Source organism: Chelon labrosus (genome assembly GCF_963514085.1).
Source record: "Chelon labrosus genome assembly, chromosome: 12".
NCBI classification, from domain to species: Eukaryota; Metazoa; Chordata; class Actinopteri; order Mugiliformes; family Mugilidae; genus Chelon; species Chelon labrosus.
Genome location: NC_140345.1, coordinates 29,714,438 through 29,741,763, shown reverse-complemented (window position 1 = coordinate 29,741,763; position 27,326 = coordinate 29,714,438). Strand labels below are relative to the sequence as shown.

The 27,326-nt window shown below is 43.8% G+C and overlaps 1 protein-coding gene across 2 annotated transcripts in view; it reads right to left on the bottom strand.

Moving 5' to 3' along the window:
* Positions 1-27,326, bottom strand: part of LOC311496395 (collagen alpha-6(VI) chain-like) — a 37,979-nt gene continuing 10,653 nt past the window's right edge. For both annotated transcript variants that reach the window (XM_084556250.1, XM_084556249.1), the window contains 33 exons: positions 23,000-23,548; positions 22,259-22,843; positions 20,389-20,943; positions 19,249-19,580; positions 19,048-19,126; positions 17,656-17,783; positions 16,318-16,410; positions 16,094-16,147; positions 15,497-15,568; positions 14,596-14,622; positions 14,423-14,467; positions 13,610-13,663; positions 13,357-13,419; positions 11,792-11,857; positions 10,954-11,007; positions 10,676-10,711; positions 10,516-10,578; positions 8,086-8,148; positions 6,823-6,885; positions 5,636-5,698; positions 5,510-5,560; positions 5,273-5,308; positions 5,107-5,169; positions 4,958-5,020; positions 4,845-4,880; positions 4,731-4,767; positions 4,599-4,610; positions 2,629-3,122; positions 2,429-2,525; positions 1,688-2,338; positions 1,520-1,607; positions 1,052-1,218; positions 1-423 (listed from right to left, as the gene is read on the bottom strand). In XM_084556250.1, coding sequence (XP_084412376.1) covers positions 251-423; positions 1,052-1,218; positions 1,520-1,607; positions 1,688-2,338; positions 2,429-2,525; positions 2,629-3,122; positions 4,599-4,610; positions 4,731-4,767; positions 4,845-4,880; positions 4,958-5,020; positions 5,107-5,169; positions 5,273-5,308; positions 5,510-5,560; positions 5,636-5,698; positions 6,823-6,885; positions 8,086-8,148; positions 10,516-10,578; positions 10,676-10,711; positions 10,954-11,007; positions 11,792-11,857; positions 13,357-13,419; positions 13,610-13,663; positions 14,423-14,467; positions 14,596-14,622; positions 15,497-15,568; positions 16,094-16,147; positions 16,318-16,410; positions 17,656-17,783; positions 19,048-19,126; positions 19,249-19,580; positions 20,389-20,943; positions 22,259-22,843; positions 23,000-23,548 — 5,012 coding nt within the window. In that variant the 3' untranslated portion in view covers positions 1-250. The remainder of the gene's footprint in view (positions 424-1,051; positions 1,219-1,519; positions 1,608-1,687; positions 2,339-2,428; positions 2,526-2,628; positions 3,123-4,598; positions 4,611-4,730; positions 4,768-4,844; positions 4,881-4,957; positions 5,021-5,106; positions 5,170-5,272; positions 5,309-5,509; positions 5,561-5,635; positions 5,699-6,822; positions 6,886-8,085; positions 8,149-10,515; positions 10,579-10,675; positions 10,712-10,953; positions 11,008-11,791; positions 11,858-13,356; positions 13,420-13,609; positions 13,664-14,422; positions 14,468-14,595; positions 14,623-15,496; positions 15,569-16,093; positions 16,148-16,317; positions 16,411-17,655; positions 17,784-19,047; positions 19,127-19,248; positions 19,581-20,388; positions 20,944-22,258; positions 22,844-22,999; positions 23,549-27,326) is intronic.

The window sequence follows — 27,326 nt, the reverse complement described above, 5'->3', positions numbered from 1 at the left end:
TTTTTATCTGAAAAAGATATTTTAATCATAAACGGGTATAAAACAGGAGAGCTGCAGTGACATCACTAAGAGGTTATGTGTCAGTGGTTTGGTTCCAGCTGGTTTATAACATGGTTTATGACAATAGCACCTGAAGAAAAGTCAACTGATGAAGACGACTCCTCATATATGGAGGGGTTTAAAAGTTCTTGATTCAGGTCTCCTGGGTCCTCCCTCCTCCTCCTCTTCCTCCTCTTCCTCCTCCTCCTCCTCAGCTCTTCGTCAGACACTCCTGCTCACACTCCTCCTGAGTCTGGAAGCGGTTCTTGTTGCCTCCACAGCCTCCGTACCAGAACCTAGAGCAGACTCCTCGTTGGCTGTCGTAGAACCACTTGATAGAAAACCGGTCGCAGTTGCCTTGGTCGTTCCTGAGGAGGCAGATGTCTGGAGAAAGAGGAGAAAGACTGAGTTTAGTGGATCACACATTTAAAACCTGATCTTGAAGAAACTAAAGAGGAATCTGAGCTTCACTGACTCTATCGCCCCCTAGTGATGGAAATAAAAAGCATAGGAAAATAAGATCAGACTCTGGAGGTAACCATGGTAACCTTTACTAATAATCTACTAATGAATGAACATCAGATGAACCAGCTGTAATCCATGTGGACAACATGGAGACATGGAGACATGGAGACATCTCGGTCGTCTTCTAAGACTCTGAACATTAAGGACTGGAGGAGGACATAGAGGAGGACATACTACTACTAATTCTCTTTCCTCCTCCTACTCCTCCTCCTACTCCTCCTCCCCCTCCTCCCTGTCCTTCTTCTTCTTTGATGTGATTGATGTTTGGGGTCATTGGTTAGGTTTTCAGAGACAGTCATAGACCTCCAGGACCTAGAGGAGTAAAGTTTCAGCGTATCCTCCTCCTCCTCCTCCTCCTCCTCCTCCTCCTCCTCCTTTTCATGACGCCACAACTTTTTAGAACGTGTTCAGACCTGGTGTTAGGGTCAGGGGTCGGGGTCAGGGGTCGGGGTCAGGGGTCAGGGGTCAGGGGACAGGGTTCTGTTACCTCTGCTGTGAGCTTCTGGATTTGGACCCTGGTCGTCTCCTGCCCTCAGAGTGTTGACCTCCGGTCGTCCTAAAGGAATCCTGACTTCAGTCTGGGGCTGGTCAGCCATCTCCTCCTCCTCCTCCTCCTCCTCCTCCTCCTCCTCCTCCAGGTATGCAGACCCCTGACTGGACACACAAATGTGTGAAGAAGTCTCCAATATATAGTCATTTGTTGAGAAGGTGTTTATTAATGACTGTCGTGGACCCTGGTCTCTATGACCCCCCCCCCCCCCCCAACTCCTAACATCATTTATTTTTGGGCAAATTTCCTTCAGATGTTTTGCAGGGAACCAAGAAAAAGCCCCAGACAGAGAAGAAGAGCCGGCAGAGGTGAATAACCATTATTATAATAAGATGATAAATATGTGACGTTCCAGAGGCTCCATAGACTGAATCTGGAGTAAAGTCATGTCTGGATGAACTTTACCCGTTAAAGAGGAGCAGCCTGTCGCCTGGGTCTGTCAGCTGGTTGCAGGTTCGTTTGACTGACGCTGGAGGATACATGTTCATGTTCTCTGAAATAAAAGAGATTGTTCTGATTACTGACAAGAAGAAAAGTGAAGTAGCTGCTGATGAAGACTGAACCCAGTCTTACTGTTGAGGATGGAGAGGAAGACTCTGAAGAAGCGCTGGACATAGCCCTGCTCCTCCTCCTTCAGTCTGCTGACCTGGATCAGGTGCTGTGGTACCGGCAGACTGGCCAGCTCCTCCACCTGCGTCCGGTTGTAGCGATGGCCGACTGCGACCACGAACACTGCCACCCCCTCACACTTGGCCTTCTGGGAGACGTAGTGCAGCTTGGCCCGGTCTGCCAAAGCCGTCTGGGTGCCCACCACGGTCAGCAGAGCCCTCCTCCTGCGGGGCTGGCCGGCCTTTAGCAGCACCTCCTTCAGGGTGTAGTCCAGCGTCTGACCCAGCACCGAGGAGCCGCCCTGCTGCCTCATGCTCTGGATCAGGTGGTTCTTCATCAGTTTGTGGTTCTGGTAGGTCTGCAGGCTGAACTCCGCCTTGGTCTGGGCACCACTCTGCTGGACTACGGCCACTCGGGCCTGAGTGCCGGCTCGGCGGGGCTGAGGGCTCACGGCCAGCTGTTCCACCACGGAGCCCAGAAGCTGCTGGGCGCCGGCGTACTCGTCAGCCTGCACCTCCCTGGAGCTGTCCACCACCATGGCCAGGTCCACCTCCACCTCCTGAGGCCTCTGTTCATCCTGGATGAAGGCACACTCATCTGAACGCTGGCATGGGTCTGAAGAAAGAGTCGACACGTCCTGGTTTTACGACTGAGGACTAAAAACAGATTAACCCAGTGAACCCAGACCTTTCACAGCAGCGTTACCGTAACAGATGACACAGTTCTTCACCCTCCTCAGGTCGGTGGCCTGGTCCTGCTGCCGGCCCAGCAGAGCAAACACGGATCTCCCCGAGTCATCGACCTGAGAAGAGTCGACAGCGTTCGTTAAACTCGTCTGATTCATGTCTGGACTCAAACGTCCACGGCGTTAGCATCGTACTTCAGCCACGATGAATCCAACGTACCTCCAGCGCTCGTCTGATGCCAGGAGCGTTCCTCAGAGAGATGACGGCCGGGACGATGTTCAGACCTCGGTACTCCATTATGGCGGTTACGATGTCATTGACTTCCTGCGTAGGCCCGTCAGAGAAGAAGACGGCCACCTTCCTCATCATCACTCCAGCTCGGACTCGTTTGAAGACGTGTTGACCCACAAATCGCATGGCGGCGCCCAGCTGCCTCCTGTTGGGCGTCCTCTCCAGGGCGATGTTCTTCACGGCTTCGATCAGCTGTTCCCTGCGGCGGTAGTCCTGGAAGCGGATCAGGTACTTGGTGTAGGTGCTGTATCCCACCACGGCGACCCGGGCGCCTGTGGGACAGTTGCTCTCAGCGATGCTGATGTCCTCCAGCAGGGACAGGAGGGCCGAGCGCTGCCTCTCGAAGGCAGCCGGCGTCACGTCCTCGGACGTGTCCAGGCCAAAGACCAGCTCGGTGGGGAAGGCTGGACATGACGACTCACCTGAAGATAAAAACCAAAACTACTGAAGATGTGGTCACTGAGCAAAAAGAACTATTCTGACACGTGCCACAGTTTCAGAGTGTAAATAAAAATTTAATCTTAAAGAAAATCTGTCCATGAGCTGAATGTGAAGAGAAACTGGGTCATGCAGCAAGACAACGAGCCCAAGAACACAAGTGGTTCTACAAAAGAACGGTTAAAGAAGAACAAGATGAATGTTTAGGAACGGCCAAGTCAAAGTCCTGACCTTAATCCAATAGAAATGTTGTGGAAGGACCTGAAGCAAGCAGTTGATGTGAGGAAACCCACCAACATCTCAGAACTGAAGTGGTTCTGTTCTGAGGAATGGGCTAAAATTCCTCCAAGCTGCTGTAGACCACTGATCAGCAGTTACCAGAAACATTTAGTGACAAGGAGGTCACAGCAGATACTGGACACAAGGAGGACATGATATGTAATATTGGCTCACTTTAGTCTAATGTTTCTTTTCCATGTGTTTGTCTGGGTTCTCTTTGTCTACTTTAAAGACTTCTGTGGAAATCTGTTGATGTTTTTACTGAGCCGCGAGACTCCAGCAATAAACTGGGTCGGTCATATTGTCTTGTGGTATCATGGTCCTCTTTGTTCTTTGAGGATTCTTTGTTTTTTATCTATTTGATGAATTGGCATGAATTTAGTTTATAAATCTTTCATATCATTTCCAAATACCTGCCATTAATGTCACATTAGCCATGAGCATCATGTGTTCTTTGTATTTAGTGCTAATTATAACATGCTAACATGCTACGCTAACATTCAACCTGATAAAAGCAGTGTATCAGCACTGTGAGCATGTTGTAGGAATATGACATGATGGTCTGATGTGAAACATGCTCATCCATTTATTTATAGCAGCTGTAGACAACTGTTCAGCAGTTACCGGAAGCTGGATCCTAAAAACAAGGGTTATTAGCAACAGTTTGATTCCCACAGTTTCCTCCAGCAGCTGATGCTGAGATGAACTCTGAAGTATTGATTAGTGATGTTCGATACCACCAAGTTCCTTTCCGATCCGATACTGAGTAAAATTCAGGCTGGTATCAGCGATACCGATCTGATACCGATACTTTGTTTAGTTTAGTTGCTTTCCACTGTGTTCCTGTTAATGATATAGAGTACTTCAAATAACTGTATCAAAAGTATCAATATTTTGATTTGAGAATCAATTTTTTTCGTAAAAAGATCTGGTATCGGAGGTATCGATGTTTCAGTATCGACATGCACATCACTAGTATTGATATGGGTTCTGGTCTGGATGACTGCACCGGACCTCACTGATCCAGAGTCAGCAGACCTCACACATATGAGACAATGAGGTTGAATCCAACAGGTTCATATTTGTTCCTGTTTTACTGATGATCTCAGTCTTCTTGGCGTCTCTTGCAGCACAGTACTCACCATGTTCGATCTGGTTGATAACAGACATACAGTACGTACCACGGGAGCAAGCTGTGGGGGAGAAAAATACACATTTAAAGGAGTTTAAAAAAAGTGAAAGAATCTCATTGCTCATTAGGACAGTTGAAAAAAAAAGTCTTAAAGTCTGAAAGGAGACTTGGGTTCACTCACCACAGTTTTCTCTGATGAAGGAGACCAGCTGGCAGTCCTGAGACCACAGAAAAGACGTTAAGCACAGATGCTGATGAATATTTTTATTTAATGTTTAAATTAAAGTGGACTTACAATCATGTCTCTGCCTCCAGGAGGACCTCTGAGCCCCTGCAGGAGGAAAAACTCTCTTTAGTACCGCAGCTCTCCTCAGATAGATTCTGACATGCCTCTCAGATCTCGCTCACCTGCCGTCCTGGATGTCCTGGATCTCCAGGAATGCCCGGTCCTCCTGATGCCCCTGAGTTCCCCTGCATTCATCACATTTAAACCCACTGATGAAGCAAAGAACCGTCTCAGTTCAACAAGGTAAAACTACAGCTCAGTCAACGCTCACCCCTCGCCCTCGGTTCCCTCGTTGTCCCGGGTATCCTTTGGGTCCCAGCTCGCCTTCCTCACCCTGAACACAGGAGAAACAAGCTTCACCTGGACGGTCTGAATTCCAATGTGCTTCCTGCTTTTCATGTGTTGCTGTGAAGTTATTGGGAAATGGAAGGACTCACCGTTGGACCCGGGTAACCAGGAAAGCCCGGATCTCCCTGTTCAGAGAAGTTAAGAAACGACAACGATGAGGAATCAATGAAAACATGAGATCTGTGAGGAGGGAACGACAACCTTCCTCTGACTGGTACATGAAACTCTTCCATTCATCCACAACTAATTAACTTTGCAGAATGTGGAAACAAGCATTTGTTCACATTTTGCCGACAGTTATTTGAAGTTCCTAAGGTTGACTTTACCTTAACACCTGGAGGTCCTGGAGGTCCATATCCATCTCTGCCATCCAGACCCTGAACACAGAGCGCAGGCCGACATTAGAAAAGTTCAGTTTATATTAAAACTACGGTTTATGTTCAGCTCCATACCGGCACTCCTCTGGCTCCCCGGGACCCTGGAGCTCCCTTAATGCCCGGCTCTCCTGGTTGACCCTTCAACAACAACAAACAGTTTAAAAGTCTCAAGAACATCTGGCTGTAGTCAGGATCAACATTTCTGAAGCCCTGCTGTTTTCTATTTGAACGTTTACATTTAAAATGTTAAGTAAATGGAGTCTCAAACCTTCAATTTAAAATTTCTACACATCCAGCTGAGTGGCTCCAGGCTAAGCTGTCAGACTGTCAAACTGAAATACAATAACGACGACAGCTTGATGGATTATCAGTCCGGTCTACACAAACATTCATGATGAAACCAATTCTTCCCCTGACTGTTCTTCTCGTGCCGAAGAACAAATTATATTTCTGCAGTAACTTCACCTCTGACCACGGTACATGGAGGAGGAAAAGGTCAGAACTCCAGCAACACTTGTAGTAAATGAAAGTAAGCATCAGAACCTCATCCCTCCATCAAACATGGGGGTGCTAATGTCCTGGTTTGGGCCTGTTCTGCTGCATCTGGACCAGGACGGCTTGTCCTCATTGATGGACCAATGAATTCTGAATTCTACCAGTGAACTCTAAAGAAAATGTCAGGACATCTGTCCATGAGCTGAATGTGAAGAGAAACTGGGTCATGCAGCAAGACAACGAGAACCAAGAACACAAGTGGTTCTACAAAAGAACGGTTAAAGAAGAACAAGATGAATGTTTAGGAACGGCCAAGTCAAAGTCCTGACCTTAATCCAATAGAAATGTTGTGGAAGGACCTGAAGCAAGCAGTTGATGTGAGGAAACCCACCAACATCTCAGAACTGAAGTGGTTCTGTTCTGAGGAATGGGCTAAAATTCCTCCAAGCTGCTGTAGACCACTGATCAGCAGTTACCAGAAACATTTAGTTACAAGGAGGTCACAGCAGATACTGGACACAAGGAGGACATGATATGTAATATTGGCTCACTTTAGTCTAATATTTCTGTTTCATGTTTTCATTGGTTTCTCTTTGTCGACTTTCAGGACTTGAGTAAAAATCTGTTGATGTCTTCACTCAACCAGGAGACTCCACCTAATAATGTAGGTCGCTCATATTGTTTTGTGGTATCGTTACAATGGAAGCTGTCACCATGGAGACACGTCGTTCATCTTTATTTTAAGAACAGGAAGTGATGTTGCAAACCTTCTGTCCGTTTTGACCTCGACGTCCGACTGATCCAGGGTCTCCAGGTAGTCCATATTCACCCTGCAGGAAGAGAAACCAGTCAAACGCATCGTTCTGAACCTGAACGCCAGAATCACTGTTTATTTCATGACTAGAGACAACGATGGATTGATGACTCAGTGTTGGCTTGAAATGATTGATACCACATGAGTCATCAATGTTAACTGTTCTGTAACGACGTGGTCAAATATCTCAGTGATTACTGACAACAGTTCAGTTCAGTTCAGTTGTATTTATATATTTCAGTGTTTCCCACAAGATCTCATGAGACTCTGGTGTTTTTTTTGTTTTGTTTTTGTCTTAATAAAAGTCCATTATTATAATGCTATCCCAACTATTAAGACAATTTATACAGTATATTAAATGTCTGCACATAGAATAAAATCATGTGTTTTATTTCTGTTCGTCTTTAAATCACCGTAATAATGCAGCCATCAGCAGCAGCCTGTGCAGTTCATCCGTTCATCTACAGGGATACTAAACACAAGCTGTTGTGACGTGGCATTCTATTGACAAATGTATGTAAGGTTGTGCTAGCTAGCGCTCATAAAGTTTAGCTAGTTACGTTGCGTCTGGAGTCTTTTCCTCCAGGTTTTGACCAACTCTCTTCAAATGGGATGCCTTCAGGAACAATAGGAAAAAACAACGCAAGCACAACGTTGTTCCATTTAGTTTTGAGATCCTGGCGGAGTGAATAAGACCCTGGCAGGCCACCGTAGTATTAACACTGTATGGGAAACACTGATAGTAACAAAACAGATTATGTCAAGACACTTTCCAGAGCCAGGCCTGAGACGCCAGAGCAAACAAGAAGGTCCAGGACAAGTCAGTTCTCACTAAAGACCTGGATCTTGGTCTCAGGTCAGGCTACTGGTTCAGTTTGATCCTGCTGGGTTGGTTTATCTCAGGTATAATCTGTCTTTTTGCTTTGTTTAATATCCTTTTATCATAATGAAATAACAGAATCAGAAAACGTTTCATTCACGTCTTCAGTCTTGAGTCTATGGACAGGACTGGATCATGTTCCTCCAGGTCCAGGTGAGTATCAGGTCATTAACAGACTCTAGTCATGTGACCTTCAGGTGGACTCCACCCCCAGATGTTACTGATAAAAACCTAAAACCTCAAACCAAACACAACGAGTCCTGTGTGTTTGACCTGGAGGACTGAGATCCCTCCTGAAGCTAAATCTAAATCCTAAGTAAAGTATGTTCAACTGACCTGAGGTCCAGGAAATCCAGGGAGTCCCTTTGGTCCAGGTTCGCCTTTTTCTCCTCTGGGTCCCTGCAGAGACGACACGGTTTAAAACAGAGATCTGAAACATCGATTCAGCTGTTCTCCCTCAGTGTCGTAGTGAGAGTTTAGTGATTTAAGTTTCTATGGAAGCCTGGATGAGTCAAGACAAGGACGAGTAAGGCAACAACCCTGGGGTCTGAAAAATGAAACAACAACTGCAGTTCTTCAAATGTCCACTAGAGGCTCCAACAGTGAGTCCTTCATGTTAAACTTTATCGTGAACATAACTTTGTTTGAAATAATTACAGGCGTGGTCAAATTGATTGACAGCTGATGGATGATTCCTGTCAAAGGTCACTAGCCGCTAGCCCTCGTGTTAGCCCACGATGAACCCACAAATAATAGTGTGCAGCAATTACATCAGAAACAAGGAGCTGACGTCGCTATGATATGAAAGGTGAGCTAGCTTCTAATGTTATTTTGTTGTTGCTCTGACGCAGTGACACATCGACCAATCATATGAGTTCACCCGTTGCCGTGTTGAATAAACAGCTGCAGCCTTTGTTCCGCCCCCTCAACCATCTTTTGATTACCCAAGAGGGGCGGAGTCTAGCACAGCCAAGATGGTGACCGCTCAGGTTTGAGCTTCATATCAGCTCTTCAGAATCCGTACAGTCTATGTTCTTCTCCACACCTTCAAGGCCATACATAACCTGGCCCCTCCTTATCTCTCGGATCTCCTCCATATTGTCACCCCCTCCCGCTCCCTCAGATCCTCCTCCTCTATCCACCTCTCTGTGCCCTCGGCCCGCCTCAGTACCATGGGGAGCAGAGCCTTCCGTTGCTCTGCTCCCCAAAGCTGGAACTCACTCCCACCGGACATCCGAAACATTGACTCTTTCCCTATCTTTAAATCCAGACTCAAAACCCACCTGTTCCAGAAAGCTTATCCACCGTGACTGCACTGTTCCATATTTTTTTTTATATTCTGTCTTTTTCTGTCCGTTTTGTGTCTTTATGTTTTTGTACAGTGTCCTTGTGAGTCTTGAAATGCGCTTATAAATAAAATGTATTATTATTATTATTATAATTATTATCTTATGCCTCCATGCTACGTCCATCCCTCATGACGTTACTGTACAGAAATGTTTTCACAGCTACAGTCAATTGAACCCTGATCAAAAGCAGAAGTTTCCGACTTTCCCAACACTCACAGCACACACATGGTTCCTTTTTCCCAAAAAGCTTCCAGTGAATTTCTCTGGAAGTCTGTCCTTCAGCCAAACCAGTAACCACATCAGACGACGCCAAACTGAGTGAATCCAGAGAGGTACAGATGTCCCCTGTCCGGACTCACTTTATAAATTCTTCTTTATGTCCCATGGTGAATACTCTTATGAATACTTCTGACAGCTGCTGTAACCAAGCTATTGGGAACTTCACAGGGTTTGTATTTGGATATCGATTGTTAATTAAATGCCTCGGCTCTGTGCCCCATCTGATATTAAAGAGGAATGTCTGAGGTCGGCTGAGTTTGTGTGTGAATGAAAGCTGCCAAACTAAAGCTGAAACCAAAACCTCCAACTAGGTCGCTTCATTTCACGTTTTCAAAGATAACAACGGTTTAAATCGACGATGGTCCAAGAACTACTGAAGAAAAAAAAACATTAGGTTCATTTATGAGCTACAGAACATGACTGGAAATATTTCTATACTTCATGGTTTATAAAATAAACTATACATAAATAAAAAGTAGGTGGTTTGTGAGCTAATGAATTAGCCTTATGCAACGTTCACAAGCTACAACATACTTTCAGTGGAAGCCGGTGATATGAAGCGACGAGCTGACGTCCAACAAGAATGCTGAGCTGGTTTGAGCTGTTCATCTGTTGCCGTGTTGTATAAACAGTCAATGTCACTTCAACAGCGACTCAGCAACAATGTCACTGGCAACGCTGACTGAGTTGTAGCTTTTGTTGCTCGTAGTGTCAACGCTGCTTCAGGTCAACCTTCAAACGAGACTCTAGTTGTGCTAGCGAAGCTTACGGAGCTCCACCCCCAATTAATGGGGAGGGGCGTAGTCTCGCAGAGCCATGATGGCGAGTCTACTAAAATCTGTGTGGAGTATAAATCAGGATGTCATCTGCGTATAAGCGGATAATAATGTGTAATCCATGGGGGAGGTTTCTATTGGTGGGTTTATTGTTCTGCTGCAGAATAAACAGAAACCTTCAAACTTTTTTGTTTAAGGCACTTTAAACTGATGAAAGGTTTCCCCCTCAGGATGAACTGTATTCAGATAGAATAAGGTTTCATGGTTTTAATTTAGGAATTTAACCGCACCTTATTTCAGTTTATTGATCTCTGTCAACCGAGGAGGCGTCTGGATGCAGGTGATGATCCAGAAGAACTCACCTGAGGACCAGAAGCTCCGGGGACACCTGGGAGTCCTGCAGATCCCGGTGGACCAGGGTCCCCCTGCAGACAGAGAGAGAAGACAGGAAATAGGAAGAGACGACAGGAAACGCCATTTGATTCCTCCTCCTCCTCCTCCTCCTCTTCCTCCTCCTCCTACCTTCTCACCGCTGGAGCCTCGTCTTCCATCTGGACCCTACAGAAAAGATTCACTCGATAAAGTTTGATTCAACAAAACCTTCTCCACAACAAACCAGAGACTCAGCAGCAACCTAAAACTATTCTATCGTTTCTTTCTTTCTTTCTTTCTTTCTTTCTTTCTCGTGTCCTTATTTGAAGCCTGCCCCTGATATAATTATATTAAAGAGAACATAAAATGAAGATAAACAGCGATATAACGACACAGACCTGACAGAATAAATAAAGTCAAGGTCTCACCTGGTTTCCTTCGGTTCCGCTCTCACCTTGACGCCCGTTCTGTCCGGGAGTCCCCTGTAGATTTAAAAACACTGTGAAAGCTCCTGATCCTGCTCCTGAGACCAGTCAATCTTCCTTGCAGCTTTTAAGAAGGTCAGACTTTAAAGTAGTTATGAAATCTTTGACTTCTACAAACCACAGATCCAATGAAGTTGTGTTAAACATAAATAAAAACAGAATACAATGAATTTCAAATCTTTGTCAACCAATATTCAACTGAATAAACTACAAAGATATTTAATGATCAAACTTTTTTTCTGTAAACATTCACTCATTCTAAATTTGATGCCTGCAACGCGTCCCATAGAAGCTGGGACAGGGGAAAGTTGAGCTCAGAAACACCTGATAGGATCCTTCCACAGGTGAACAGGTTAACTGGAAACAGGTGAGAGGGTTGATGATTGGGAATAAAAGGAGCCTCAGGACAGGGCGAGGTTCACCACTTTGAGAACAACTATGTGAGCAAATAGTTTAAGCCACAAATTAACAAGACCCAGAAACACCGCCGGCTTCTCTGGACAGGAGCTCATCTGAGATGGACCGACACCAAGAGGAGAAGGTCTGGTCTGACCAGTCCACATTTCAAACTGACGTTGTGTCCTCCGGGCTAAAGAGGAAGAGGACCGTCCAGGTTGTTATTAGTGTTTAGGTCAAGAGCCAACAATGGTGAGGCTATGGGGGGTGTAAGTGCCAACTTTAATTATATTTCAACATTTATTAATTTCTTCTCGGTTTCTGTTCTGCACCAACGACTCAGAAAAGGACAGTAAATATCAGGAGAATACTGGATGGTTCTTACCGGTATCCCTGGGTTACCAGAGCCTCCTTTAGGCCCTCGCTGAGTGTTGTCAGTACCCGGTTCACCCTGCCAGGAAAAAATAAAGTTAGGATTGTGTTGGTGTTCCTAAAGCAGGACTTCCTGGTGTCGTGATAGAAGATGGGATGATGAATTCAGATACTTTAATAAAAGCATTTCAACAGAAGAATGATGCGTGGCCTCCAGATGAGCTCTACCAAAACAAATCTGGATTAGTTTTGACCTCCACCACTTCACTTCAGTCTGTTGCCCTACTTTCTCAACAAGTTACACAATGACTTGGCTCAGATCTGTCACCACAGTACAATACAGCACACAGCTGCATGACATTACAGTCATTATGTACCATGAGGAGAACTACATGAGAATGTGCTAACTATAAACCCAGTTTTAGTTTCTAATGACTAAGAGAAATGCTGATGTTTTCCATCTTGTAGAACTATTAAACTGTCACTTGTTCCCATTATTTTTAATTTGTAGTCAGCGGAACATTATTTCGATCAGAAGGCATTCAGGAACAAACAAGACACCAGGACAGAATTAACATGCCAGTTAAACTCCTCTTCCTCAGATCAGCCCTGTTGAGTAGGTGGTCTTTAATGTGACCCAGGACTCATTGTGTGTTCACACTACCAAAGGAAGGAGGTCACATGTGTCTCAGAACACCTCCACATGTGGACTGACACCAGATCAGTGTTCACACCTGGACCTGTCTAATCTGGACACTAGAGACCAGATCAGTGTTCACACCTGGACCTGTTTAACCTGGACACTAGAGACCAGATCAGTGTTCACACCTGGACCTGTTTAACCTGGACTCTAGAGACCAGATCAGTGTTCACACCTGGACCTGTCTAATCTGGACACTAGAGACCAGATCAGTGTTCACACCTGGACCTGTTTAACCTGGACACTAGAGACCAGATCAGTGTTCACACCTGGACCTGTTTAACCTGGACACTAGAGACCAGATCAGTGTTCACACCTGGACCTGTTTAACCTGGACACTAGAGACCAGATCAGTGTTCACACCTGGACCTGTTTAACCTGGACTCTAGAGACCAGATCAGTGTTCACACCTGGACCTGTTTAACCTGGACTCTAGAGACCAGATCAGTGTTCACACCTGGACCTGTTTAACCTGGACTCTAGAGACCAGATCAGTGTTCACACCTGGACCTGTTTAACCTGGACTCTAGAGACCAGATCAGTGTTCACACCTGGACCTGTTTAACCTGGACTCTAGAGACCAGATCAGTGTTCACACCTGGACACTAGAGACCAGATCACACCTGGACCTGTTTAACCTGGACACTAGAGACCAGATCAGTCAGGATGGACGTTAATGTGAGGTGTAATATAAACCATAAATGGTCCAATCACATCTCTGTTGATCACTCTTTGTGACACTATGTGTTTATGTAGTTTAAGTGTCAGACAGGTTTGTTAGTAGCAGTTAGTTCTGGTTCTGGTTCTGTTAGTTAGCGCTTCTTGGGAAGTCAGTGAAGGATCCGTGTTGAGGTGGAAGGAGAAGCATTGATGCTCACCGGATCTCCCCTCAGTCCTCGCTGTCCTTTCAGCCCCTTCTCCCCTCTGATACCCGGGATACCCTGAGGACGACAGATGAGTGTGTCAATCAACCAGCTGGAGGTCAGAGGTCACACAACTCCGAGCTTCAACAGCAACAATCATTATATTTTTGGGATGAATGAAATGAGTCATCTTCCTGTAATTATCACACAAAACATCTCAGAACTCAAAAAAAAATAATGAAAGTGAAAAGGTTTGTCATTTTGTTACTTGGTTTCCTGGACGTCCTCTCTCTCCTGGTGCTCCATCTCTTCCCACCTCTCCCTGTGAACATAAACACTTTAGTATGTCCACACATACAAGGTATTAGTTCTACCAGTATTAGTTCTACTGGGAATCTTAGTCCTAGTAGAACTTAGTTAACCCAAAAGCATCTAGGTGTTCGTTGGTCAGCCATGGACACAGAGGGATCAACTCGTTGTCCCAAAGCTGCTTCACAAACTACCAGACCACAGCCCCTCCCAATAAAACCAAACACTGGCTACAAAATCCTAGTGATTCCACTACAGGAGGCAACGTACACACAATTCAACCTTTGGACATTTTATTTCTCCTGGACATCATCACATTCTACCATTGTGATCATTATACAATCCAGAAGAAGATTCAGATTTCCTCCATGTTGCTCACACATGGAACTCCCCAGGAAAACCAGTCACCAAGGCATGCTACATAGCAATGCTAAGCTAACTGTTACTACTAGATGGCTGTATTGTGTTAATTATCTGTAGTACCACCATTAATCCACTAGATGGAGATTAGAGTACCATGAATGGATGGGGATAAATGACAAGGCTTTTTATCTGAAGAAGACCATGTATAACACTGAGTCACATTGCTCAGATTCTATCAGTCAAGTCACCATGTGGTTCATAGTTGATGTAGAATCATGTGGATAGACTCTAAAGGACCACAAATGTTTTGGGGATTGGGGAATATTGAGAGAGAATAAGACATTCTAATAGATAGAATTCATGTAGTGACGTTTAAACTGAACACATGTTAAAAAAATGACGTTCGTACCTGCTCTCCATCAATTCCATCCAGTCCTTCTTCTCCTTTCTCACCCTGCAGCATTGGAAGATAATCAGGTATCACTTCTCTCTGCTTGTAAGACTCTAAACTAGAAGATTAGTTTGTCCTAACATTGTTCAGTAAACACACAACTCAAAACTGACTTGGCCTCAGTTACTCACCGAGTTGCCGGAGATGCCTCGGGAGCCCTGCAGATAAACAACAGGATGTAATCACGTTAGCAGGTCAAGGCCTTAATGCCACAATTATTAGAAACATTTTTTAAACCTTTAACACTAAATATCAGGTTTGTTTGAGGCTTTTAAGATTTACAAAAAATGGAAGGGAGACACTCATGAGCATGTGAAGTGGGCAGCACAGCAAACCCTAACCCTAAACCAGGACCATCTTTGAGTCCAGTGATCTGTCGTATAAATACATCCTTGGTTTACACTCAGTGTAGGAGGCATTAAGTGTAGGGACTACACTATTACTCTGTAAACTCTATGATGTGTGCATCCTCAGAAATATAACGATGAGCCAGGTGTGCAGCTTGGACAGAGTTATGAAGTGAGGACTGTGAGATGTCGGTGGATTGTTTGGACGTAACTACAGTAAGTTCAGGAAAGAGGAGCTTGGAGTTGAGCTCCTGCTCATTCACACTGAAAAGAGCCAGTTGATGTGTTTCAGGAATCTGGTGAGGAAGACCCAGAGTTTGCTGAAGGGATCATGTGTCTGCCTGGCCTGGGAAACAGCTCGGGAGCCTAAAGAGGAACAGGAATGTGTTTCTATGGAAAGAAATATCAGGAATTCTCTGCTTCGCCTGTTGCTACTGTGACCTGACCTCGGATGAGCAGATGAAAATGGAAGTAAATGAAAGAGTGGAGAATCTAAAGGCAGTTATTGTGAGGATTATGTGTCTAGTGTTACAAGCATAAATCAAACCTAAACTTTGGGTTCCGCAGAACTTGTCGACGAGAAATCTAGGGTATGATGTGTGAAAGAAACATGAAGGGAGGTGAACTTGTTTTCTTGAAATGTTTGAACTGGAGAGTTACTCTGCTCCATACAGACGTGTTGTACCTTCTGTCCTCTTAGTCCAGGACAACCCTGGATGCCTTGAAGTCCATCCGGTCCTGGAAGCCCTCGGTTGCCCTGTAACGGATACCAACACTTCTAGTCAACACCAGGAAGCTTCCAAGGTTCAGGTCTAATCTGAGTCTTTGTCTCTAGAATAAATCAGATCTTAACATGTGAGAGTCTTTCCATCTTGTTCCAACATCTGGATCATGTCTCCAAGTCAACAAGCAGCTGTTGATGGTTCTGATCCAGTGGTAGGTAGAGATCCATTAGAGACAGCAGCTGCTACAATATTCTACTGACCACATGATGGCGCTGCTGATTTACAGATCTCAAGAGCTGGCTGGGGACGCATGTGGAGACACATTTATATTAAGACCAGGTGGAGACACAGGGACTTAGAGATGGACAGGTGAGACCAGGTGTTGATGTGAGGTCTGCCTGGACCTTACAGTTACAGGACCACAACATGGTTTGTCTCTTAGTTAGCACCAAGTCTCAAACATTTGCTTTTAATCCTTATTTTTAACCTTTATGTTTTCCAAGCCGTCATGTTTGAGGTTGGTCCTGTGTAGATAAACTGAAGGATGAAACTCTTACCGTGCCTCCTTCCTCTCCCGGGAAGCCCAGCTGACCCTTCTGTCCCGGGTCACCCTGTTTTTAAAATGCACACAAGTTCAGAGACAACATCATTTCCATCTAAGGTAAGACAGGATTCTTTATGTTGGCCTGAAGCTGCAAACTCTTTTTACTACATATGACGAGTCTTTCCAAACATTTCCTGAGATAATGCATCAAGTTGAAAACAGTGCGTCTCCAGTTACCTTCGTCCCCCGTCTGCTTGGAGGACCCCTCATGCCTTCATGTCCTGTACATTTGCACATAACATTGCAGCACTCCCGATCTGCCACGGCGCTCTGCAGAGAGTCAGAAAGCAACTCGTATGAAAGTAACCTCATCATTTCTATTTAGATTATTTATTTGATCTGATCTCTGAACACAAAACAAGTTTGTATCATCAAGTATTCATCATACGAGCTGTAAACATTTAGAGTAAGTAAAAAAACTGTTGTAAAAAGATCTCTGTCATCATCATCATCATCATCATCATCTTAACTCAGATGGAGTCTGATATCACTACAGCAGCTTTAAACATAAGTCAATCTCCAGGAGACCCTCTAGATTATCTTGAGCCTTCGTGTTACTTAAAGCAACTTAAACTTAATTATCACTGCTTGTATTATTTGATCTGCCATAACATTATGACCATGTGGTTCTCATGGCTCCTGTCAGTGGGCAGATACATCAGACAGGAAGTTGAACGTTTTGTCCTCAGAGTTGATGTTCGGAGCAGGAAAAATGTTCCACAGGGAAGATTTGACTTTGACTAAAAGGATCAAACTGTGGCATCTACATGTCTGGGTCAGAACATCTCCACCTTCCTGATCAGTACCGGTCAACATTGATCCAAGGAAACAGAACAACCAGAGACAGGGTCATGGAATCAGGTCCAAGGATCAGGGAGAAGGCTGACCTGAGTGGTTCTGATCCAACAGACGAGCTACTGGAGCTCAAACTGCTGAAAATGTTTGCTTTGTTTGGGAATAGCTGCAGACCAGTCAGGGTGTCCGTGCTGACCCATGTCCCCTGATAAAAGCTCCTACAATGGACACATCAGAACTGGACCACAGAGACATGGAGGAAGGTGGTTCTGGTCTGAAGGATCATAACTTCTTGGATGGACTGCTGTGTGAACACACGGTACTAGGATGGATGGAAAACAGCCTGGGGTAGTGCTTGGTCTGCTGTAATGTTCAGGTGGTAGAACATATCAGGAGAACATCCACATAAATACCAGGACCCAGGTTTCCCAAAAGAGATCGAATGACATCATCAATGTTGGTGGTTTTAATGTTGTGGCTGATCAGTGAATTTAACCTCACTATGTCTGGTTCCAGTTATAATAAACATCTACACGTATATTCTAAAAACTTCCCCTGGCATCAATAAGGAGGACCACAGGGTCCTGTACTGGGTCCTATTTACACCACATCTAATCAATGTTACCATTCACAGCTTTCAAACGTCATGTTTCAACAAGAATTTCTTTAAATCAAGCTTAGACCTCGATGATGTGGTGTGACGTAACTCATATGACTTACAATCTGCTGGAGGATGGTGCTTGGCTTGTTGAGAGGATACCAGTAGCTGAATCCACGACCAAACTCCACCATCTGTAGTTCAGCGAAGTTAGCACCATCCAGAGCCACCGTTAGCAGAGCGCTGACCCCTGCAGACATTTAAACAATTCATTGTTCCTGGACTGCAACTGAGGTTTAGTGACGTCTGTGGGATTCATATTAGAGACCTCTATAATATAAAGATATAATTAATGACCCTGGTCTCTATGACCCTGGTCTCTGTGGACCCTGGTCTCCATGGACCCTGGTCTCCATGGACCCTGGTCTCTATAGACTCTGGTCTCCATGGACCCTGGTCTCTATGGACCCTGGTCTCTATATGGACCCTGGTCTCTATGATAGGTCAGACTTCAGTGTCAGTAACATTGTGTCTGATTAATTAGTGATCAACTAAAACATCTTCTAGATCAGAGAGTAGAAAACACCCTGATAGCAATGATATCATTCTGAACTCATTCAGCAACCCCTTGACTAGAACTGGACCAAGAGTTTAGAGAAATACCACAAAGGTTCTAGTAACAATAGAACCAGGCCCACTCTCCATGTGGACATGTGGAGAACCAAAGAACCCAAAGTGTTCCACGTTGGGTTCTTACCTCTTGAAAGTGAATCTGGCTACAAAATCCTCCTGATTCCACTACAGGAGGCAACGTACACACAATTCAACCTTTGGACATTTTATTTCTCCTGGACATCATCACATTCTACCATTGAGATCATTATACAATCCAGAAGAAGATGGAGATTTCCTCCATGTTGTTCACACATGGAACTCCCCAGGAGAACCAGTCACCAAGGTGGGTTAGATAAACCACATATCATATAGTATGACCTACTTACTGGCAGTTTCCACATATTATAGCAAAACATTCTGCTGAACCCAGTTCATCGGGATGAAGAGGTCAGTGATGTAAGCATTCTAACAGTGACTGTAGGCCATGGGTGCTGTAATGTTGACATTTATTCATTTGGAAACCTCCACAATCATATTGTTCATCACTCTCTGACCTGGCGTGTACCCATGGTAAAAATGATTTAAATCACATCCTGTTACATGTTTTTAAAGAGGAGAAGGTTTTATGTCTTTTCAAACTGAATTTCAACATTAAACGTTGCACAACTACAGAGGATCCATTACAGTGTCCATCACAGAATCAACGAAGAACAGAATCTACTCAAAATACAAATTGGGAACAACACATGATCTGTTTTAGTAAATTAAAATTATAGAGTGAAAGTGGACGTCAAGGAAACCGATGAAAGGCTAGAAAGACATAAAAAGTTTGCAAGGAAAGACAGAAGGTCTGAAGAGATGAATCCAGCAAAGAAACGAGTGCAGAGAAGGATTTTTACCGGACGTTCTCAGCAGCTCTGCTTCGTACTTCAGCTCCACTGGGTCTCCATCGAGTCCATCAGAGAAGATCAACAGCACCTGATGGACGACAGTTGCATCAAACGGTTTTATTGAGGTTGACTTTTGATCCAGGTCAAGCTTTACTTTGACAGTCAGTCACTTAGTTTATGACCTAATACCTGCAGCATGGTCATTCTCACCTTGACACTAGCCGTGGACTTGGTTTGGAACCTGTCCTTGAAGAAGCTGAGCAGGGACGAGTTAAAGTAGGTCGGTTGTGTCAGTGAATAAGACAAGACCTTGCTCATGACGTCCTCGTTGTAACCTTCAAAGTCTGTATCGTACGAGGAGCGTCCGTAAGCGTCCACCACGTGGAAGGCGATCTTGGTTTTGACGGGTTCGTCTTTGACGCAGCACAGGTCTGCTACTGAGGAGATGGAGCGGATGATGTCCCCCAGCTGCTGGACACGTCGACCAAGTGCTCCAGTTCTGCGAGTGATGTCGAATGCGATGGCGACGTCAATGCTGCAAACTGCAGGAGACAACATTTGACCTTAAACCGTTCAGACACTCAGAGGAGAACATTTTATAGCAACCACACACAACGAAGCATCAGCCAGCACGTCATCCATCACTCCGTCTTTAATACACATCAGTTTATAAATGATTTATAAGTCATATTTTCATACTTAAAATAGCATTTATAAACCAGTTATTTAGGCGTTATCAGTGGTTCATTACATGGATCATTTACAAAGTGACACGTAAATGATGAATAAACTATTTAAATGTACATTTATTCATCATGTACTAATAGTTACTGCGTGTAAAGATGAATTCTGGCTGTCAGTCACAGTTAATTCAGGTTGTTCTAAAGCATTTAGAGGCTGTTACTGTGACTTTATGGACTGTTTATGAGCTGTAAAGTCTTTATAAAGGTTCAGATATCGTCTCAACAGAACATGAAACGAGAAATGAGTGAGGACAGTACAGGAGAGTTCATTTCAGCTGCTTGACATAAAATGAAGAGAGGAACATCTGCAACCTCATCAAATAACATTTCTTGTGAACGTCCACAAAACGTAACTGCAGTGAGATTAACTACATACTTACTTCCACTTTCTAAATGATCTTATGAACCACTCCTAAACAACTGGTTTATACTTTAATGTTAATTTATAAATGATAAACTGATCATAAGTAAAGTCTGAAAATATAAATGATTCAACATGTTATAGAATAAATCATTTATAAACTATGAGTGATGCTTTGGATATTTACTGATGCTTCATCGTGTTACCTACAGGAGGTCAGATGGGTCCAGGAGGATCTTTATTTACCGGGGGAGGGTGTATCGCAGATGGCGTCGATGATCTTGGTCTTGATATATTTCAAGCTGTCGAAGTTCTGCGCTGTAAACAGTTTCTGTGGGGTCCCAGTGAACTGCAGGAGCTTCAGGTCGTAGACGTCGCCAATGGCAATGGCAAACCTTTCAATCCCCATATCCCGGAGATGGTCGGCCTCATCCTCCACCTCATCGTGAGAATTCCCATCAGTAATCATCACCAGATTCCTGGGGACGTACGGGCGGCTGCCTCGTGACTCCTGGAAGTAGTCCTTAATGTGGTCCAAGGCCTTTCCGATGTAGGTGTTACCACCAACATACCTTAGGCCGCGGATGTGATCGAGTGCTTTGTCTTTGTTGTAGTATTTGTTGAGGTAAAACTCATGTTCAGGATTATCACTGAACTGTGCGAGACCAATGTGTACGAGCTCTTTGCCGACTTTAAAGCTGTTCACTACGTCCTCTGTAAAGTTTTTCATTATCTTGTGTTCTCTTTGGTTGATGCTGCTGGAGTAATCGAGCAAAAAGACCAAGTCTGTCTGGTCACAAGCTGCCAACACAGAGAAAGACAACATGGTAAAAAAACATGTTTCTGAACATCTGTGACTAAACATAAAAGCCATTAAAAGTGTTTGTAAGGTGACAGTCATTTATTCATATATATATATATACAGGGCTCTCAAGTTTTGAACTGAGTTCAGAGTGAGATTTTGGCGGCAACGGCAGGAATTTGGTTGGGGTGGGGACGGGGCTTTGATCTGATAAATGACACAAATTTGCACAAATAAAAGTATTTATTTAATTCAGCATTTCTTAGTGCAGGTGTGTGTGTGTCTGATAATGTCTGAGCTTATCAATAATATGGTATTACATAATTTAGCCTGAGCCTTCAAGCAAAGCAGAGCTTTTTTTTTTTTTTTTTTTTTAAAAACTCATTTTAGTTGGTCTCAACTGTGAATAATGTGTCCTGAACTAAGACTAAAAACAAGTGTCAGAATAGCTGCTGAAATTAGCCGTGATTCAACTGGCTAGCTAGGCTAGTTCACTCACTGGTTAACTGCTAACATTACTGATTATCAGCTGCCTGGACACAATATTCCCCAGCAACAAAAATCAAATGATGAGATGACTTACGATCCGTGTATCAGTCGTTCTTTCCATTTTCAAATGGCAATCAAAAATCAAAAAATCAAAAAGTGACTGGTTATTTGTTATTTGTTTTTTAATCTAACACAAAAGGAAAAAATTGTTGGTTTTCAATTTTAGGCTCACATCAAAAATACGAAATGGAAAAACGGGACACAGGACTGAATTTGATTTTCATATTTAATTGGTTGGGTTTACGTGACCCGGAAGTTTTGTAATGAGTGAGATGTGACTCGATGTCCTTTTCTCAGCGAGCGTCTGAACCGGGAAAATCTAAATCTTGCCCGGATACAGCAATGCTATTTTTTGATTGGCTGTTCAGTAGCTATATTGCTTTTATTTGATTGGCTGGTGATAGGCTCCTTCTGAACTCTATGGGAACGCGCTTGATTCTGACCTGTTCCACTGTTTAAAAAATAGCGGCGCACCTTGTGTGCGTTATCCTGGTAATTTATCTGCGTGAGAAATACAAAGTGTGGCGTGTGTTTCAAAAAAACTCTACAAGTCCAGTTGCTTTTTTGAATCTTTTTTGATTTCCAACAGAAAGACCCCAAAAGAACTGTCCTCCACTAAAAACATATGGCGGGCATGTTGGTCTGGTCTAGTTGAGTTCCTAAGTTTCTTTAGAGAGAGAACTTATTTTTTCTGTTAAAATAAACTTCAAAGAAATGAAGTAAACTGAATTATAATTGTCAATAGAAGTTAGAAGAAGCATTTACGTGGCTTAGTGGAGTTGCAGAGGGCGGTAAAAATAATCTTGTACAGAAGTTCCAGTTCCTCAAATTCTTCCACTTTGAAAACTTTGGACGAGTCGCCTCCAGCCATCTCCAACAGCTCCTCCATCGTCGCATTCTTCACTCCGATGCTGAAGACAGTGATGCCGTTTTTCCGCAGTTCATCAGACGATGGCTTCAGTTTTGCAGGATCGGTGGCCTCCCCGTCTGTGATCACCATGATGATCTGAGGCACCCTGAGCTGCCCCCGGCCGCCATATTTAGCCTTGAAGTACTCCAGCGAGTAGGCCAAGGCCTCGCCTGTGAAGGTATTTCCTCCTGGTGCCTCCAGTTTATTTATTGCTTTAAGAACTTCTCCTTTAGAGTGAAACTGGTTCAGAGTGAAGTTCACAGTGGTTTTAGATTCGTTAGAGTAGAGAATGACCCCGAAACGGGTAAAGTCCCGGCCAACTGTTGTCCCGTTCACTATTGAGTTCATAAATGTTTTCATGCTTTGGAACTGATGGGTACTTATGCTCCAAGAGCCGTCCACCAGGAAAATAATATCAGCCTTTTGTGTCTTCTTACAAGCTGGATGAAGAAAATAGAGCAACAGAGAGGTTAGCCTGGACAATGAAGAATGACAGTTGTCACGGTATTTATGAACATAATCCACGTATTCATTGTGAAACCAAACTGTGAAACATTCTCATTCCTTCCTGAGAAACAGGCCTGCTCTACTCTTACCTCTCCGAGGATCACAGAACTTCAAGGCCAGCTGATGGTCCAGTTCCTTCAGTGCATCAAAGCTTCCCTCGTCGAAGACGTATTCTTGTGAACCACTCATGTCCAACAGCTGGGTGGAGCTGGCATCCCCCAGTCCAATGCTGTAGACCACCACACCCATGGCCCTCAGGGCTTCAGAGGGGCCTCTCACCACATCTTTGGCCTCACCGCCTGTTATCACTACCAGATTCTGCTTCACTTCGCGTCGTCCTGCATTGAAATACTGCAATACGTTTTTAAGGGCGCTTCCAGTAAAAGTTCTTCCATTCATCTGCTTCATCGTGTCGATGGCGTTCAGCATCTCCTCTTTGCTGTAGAATTTTTTAAGGTCAAACTCCAGACGTTGATTGGTGCCGAACTGTATGACGCCAAAGTGCATATCCTTCTCTCCCACGTTGGACTTGATAATGACAGATTTTATGAAATCTTTAATTTTCTCAAAGTTGTCTTTGGAGATGGTCCTGGAGCTGTCGACTAAGAAAATGATGTCGCTGGAAACGTCTTTACAAGCTGCAAACACAGAATACAGAAATGTTAGAGTGGAGTATCTGAGTCCACAGTCAAAGACACTGCTCTCCAAGAAGAACATTTCTAAACATCATGTGGACAAGACAGAAGACTATTGGGACAATGTTTAGTGGACAGATGAGACCAAAGTAGAATAGTCTGGTTTAAATGAGATGAACCAACACTGCATCATTCCAGCATCAGAACCTCATCCCTCCATCAAACATGGGGGTGCTAATGTCCTGGTTTGGGCCTGTTCTGCTGCATCTGGACCAGGACGGCTTGTCATCATTGATGGACCAATGAATTCTGAATTCTACCAGTGAACTCTAAAATAAAATGTCAGGACTTTTTATGCAGAAATGTAGAAAATTCTAAAGGACACAAAAACATCCTCCAGCTTCCTCGCATGCTTCTTATGTTAACTGATGATTCTGAACGGACTGTAGGTATACACATGAGTGTGAATGGTTGTTTGTCTTTCTGTGTTGAATTTGTGACCTATCCCAGGAATAGGCTCCAGCTCCACCACAACCCTTTAGAATCCAGAAGATGAGTGTTAATAGATAATGGATTTGATTTTTCGATTAAATTTTATTTATATAGCGTCAATAACAATAAAAATCCTCTCGAGATGCTTTACAAAACCCCCAGAGCAGCCTGAAGGCGACGGTGGCAGGAAAAACTCCCTTTTAACCGGAAGAAACCTTGAGCAGAACCAGAACCCATGGACAGACCCATCTGCCTAAGGCCAGCCAGGTAGAGACAGAAAAGGAGAGGAGAGGGGAGGGACACACAGCAGTAAACATTCTATACAGTAATAGCAGAGGTGTCAAGTAACGAAGTACAAATACTTTGTTACTGTACTTAAGTAGATTTTTCAGGTATCTGTACTTTACTTGAGTATTTCTTTTTCTGACGACTTTTTACTTTTACTCCCTACATTTATACACAAATATCTGTACTTTCTACTCCTTACATTTGAAAAACAGGCTCGTTACTTTTTTAACCTCCACGGATGACAAGACATAAAACAGGGACTAGAGAAGGAAAGTCAACGATGCGCTTCCTGTGTTCTTCTTCTACTGTTTAGAACAGGCAGCCTGTTGATTAGTTTGAGCTCTGCTGCCACCTAGTGACTGGAAGCTGTTTATCGTTCAAGCATCAATAAAGACAGTAATACTGAAAGTCCACCTGACCCCACTATTTGAGAACTACTGGTCTAATGTGAAACAAACAAATTCATTTATGGTGTGGTTTCTGTTGCTATCATTAGCTTTTTGGATCATAATTTTTTGGAAGCTAGTTTACAACGTTAGCAATGCTATGGGAACACACCGTTTTGATAGTTTATAGCTAACACTAGCTAGCGGTTTAAAAACAACAACCCAGTAACCCTCAATTTATTATTAAAAATGATCCAGATGCTCATGCAGGACATCTGGTCAATTCAGTCTAGATTATTCTGTTAGAACGTTTTCATTTTGCAAAATTATCAACGGATGAACTGTTTCATTAATGGCAAAATAATTTTTACTTTTTACTTAGGGTGTATTCACACCTGCCTTGTTTAGTTCGATTAAAACGAACTCAAGTTCGTTTCCTTGCTTGGTTCGACCTTTTTGACTGGTGTGAATACAATCACTCGAACTCTGGTGCGGACCAAACAAGCGGACCGAGACCCAGCTGAGGAGGTGGTCTCGGAGCGGTTCCTACCGAACCCTGGTGCGGTTCCTTTATGGTGTGAAAGCAGCCCGACCTCGATCCGACCCAAGTTGCAAAAATCTACCTTTTTGGATTTGACGAGCTCCCGTAGTTTTCGCGCATCTATCAAGAAGCGTCTGTGTGTCTGTCTGTCTGTCTGTGGCACGCATATGTCGCGAACCGTTGGCCCGATTGATTTGAAACTGGGCAGGTGTCTCGCTACGGGCACGAAGATGTGCACTGCTAAGTTTGACGTTGTTTGGATAAGAAATGTAAAATATATCGGTAAAATAGATTTTCTCCGCTCTAATATTTCCAGTTGCCTGATGACAGTTCTAAATTATTGCGCTGGCTCAAACGCTAGATGGTAACCATGGCAACGGAGACTCAACGTTATTTTACAGTTTACAGACAAAACATGAGTGATTTGATCATCTATCTATAAATCAAGAATTTCTTTTAACTTATTTGGTGAGTTTGTGTCTGTCTGTCTGTCTGTGGCACGCTGATTTGAAACTGGGCAGGTGTCTTTGTGGGGAGGAGACATGGGTCACGACAATGGTCACAACTGAAAAATCTTCTTCAGCTCCCACTATAGGAATACATACTTCCGACGGGCACTGCACTAGTTATGGGAAATGTAGGATAGCCTAGTGACACACACAACAGAGAGAGACACGTACGTGAAGCAAACAAACGCAGGTAGGTTAGGTAGAGATGAGCCGTGGCTTAACCGAGCTCTGAGGAGACACGCTGCCTCCTAGATATCTGGGCAGATGTCCAGATATCTCAAATGCTGGAGAAAACACATAAAAATGCAGAAGTATATAAGATTTTTAGTAAACAAATGAGAGAGAGGGGATTCCAGCGCTCAGTTTATAAACCATATTGCTAGCATAATAACAAGTAGACCTACAGTACGCAAAGTCTCCATTGTAGCCTATTTACGTGGGACATTTGGCTTCCTTCTTTACCCCGCCTATACGTTTACCAGCCAATGGCTGAACGACCTTAGCACATGTGTTTTTGTTTATAAATTCTGGTCCGGTTGCAATTAATCACAGTGTGAAAGCGAACCGCACTAAAAAAAAAAAAAAGAAAAAAAAAATTGGTCCGGACCAAAGCAAGTGAACTAACGGACCTTCCTGGTGTGAATACGCCCTTAAGTACATTTCAGAGCCTGTACTTTCTTACTTTTACTTGAGTAAAGGAGCTGAATCAGTACTTTTACTTTTACCAGAGTATTTTTTACACAAGTATCCATACTTTTACTTAAGTACAGAATGTGAATACTTTTGACACCTCTGAGTAATATAGCACAGAATTGCATGACTAATAGTAGACAGAGAAAAGAAAGTGGAGGATGCGAGAGAGGAGAGAGAAGAAAGAAGGAGGACATGTGTTTGGTGCATCGTCCCCCAGCAGCCTAGGCCTATAGCAGCATAACTAAGGGATGGTTTAGTCCAGCCCTAACTATAAGCCTGATCAAAAAGGAAAGTCTTAAGCCTGACCTTAAAAGTAGAGAGAGTGTCTGCCTCCCGAACCCAAACTGGGAGCTGGTTCCACAGGAGAGGAGCCTGATAGCTGAAAGCTCTGCCTCCCATTCTACTTTTTGAAATTCTAGGAACCACAAGTAGGCCTGCACTTTCAGACCGAAGTGATCTGCTGGGATGATATGGTACAATGAGGTCTTTGAGATACGATGGAGCTAGGCCTTTAAGGGCCTTGTATGTAAGGAGGAGGATTTTAAATTCTATTCTAGACTTTAAAGGGAGCCAGTGAAGAGAAGCTAAAACTGGAGTAATATGATCTCTCTTGCTAATTCCTGTCAATGCTCTTGCTGCGGCATTTTGAATCAATTGGAGGCTTTTTAAAGAGTATTTGGAGCCAGACAGTAATGAATTACAATAATCCAGTCTGGACGACACAAATGCATGAACTAGTTTTTCAGCATCACTCTGAGACAGGATGTTCCTGATGTTGACGATGTTACGCAGGTGAAAGAAGGCAGTCCTGGTCACTTGCTTTATGTGACATTTAAAGGACATATCCTCATCAAATATAACACCAAGGTTTT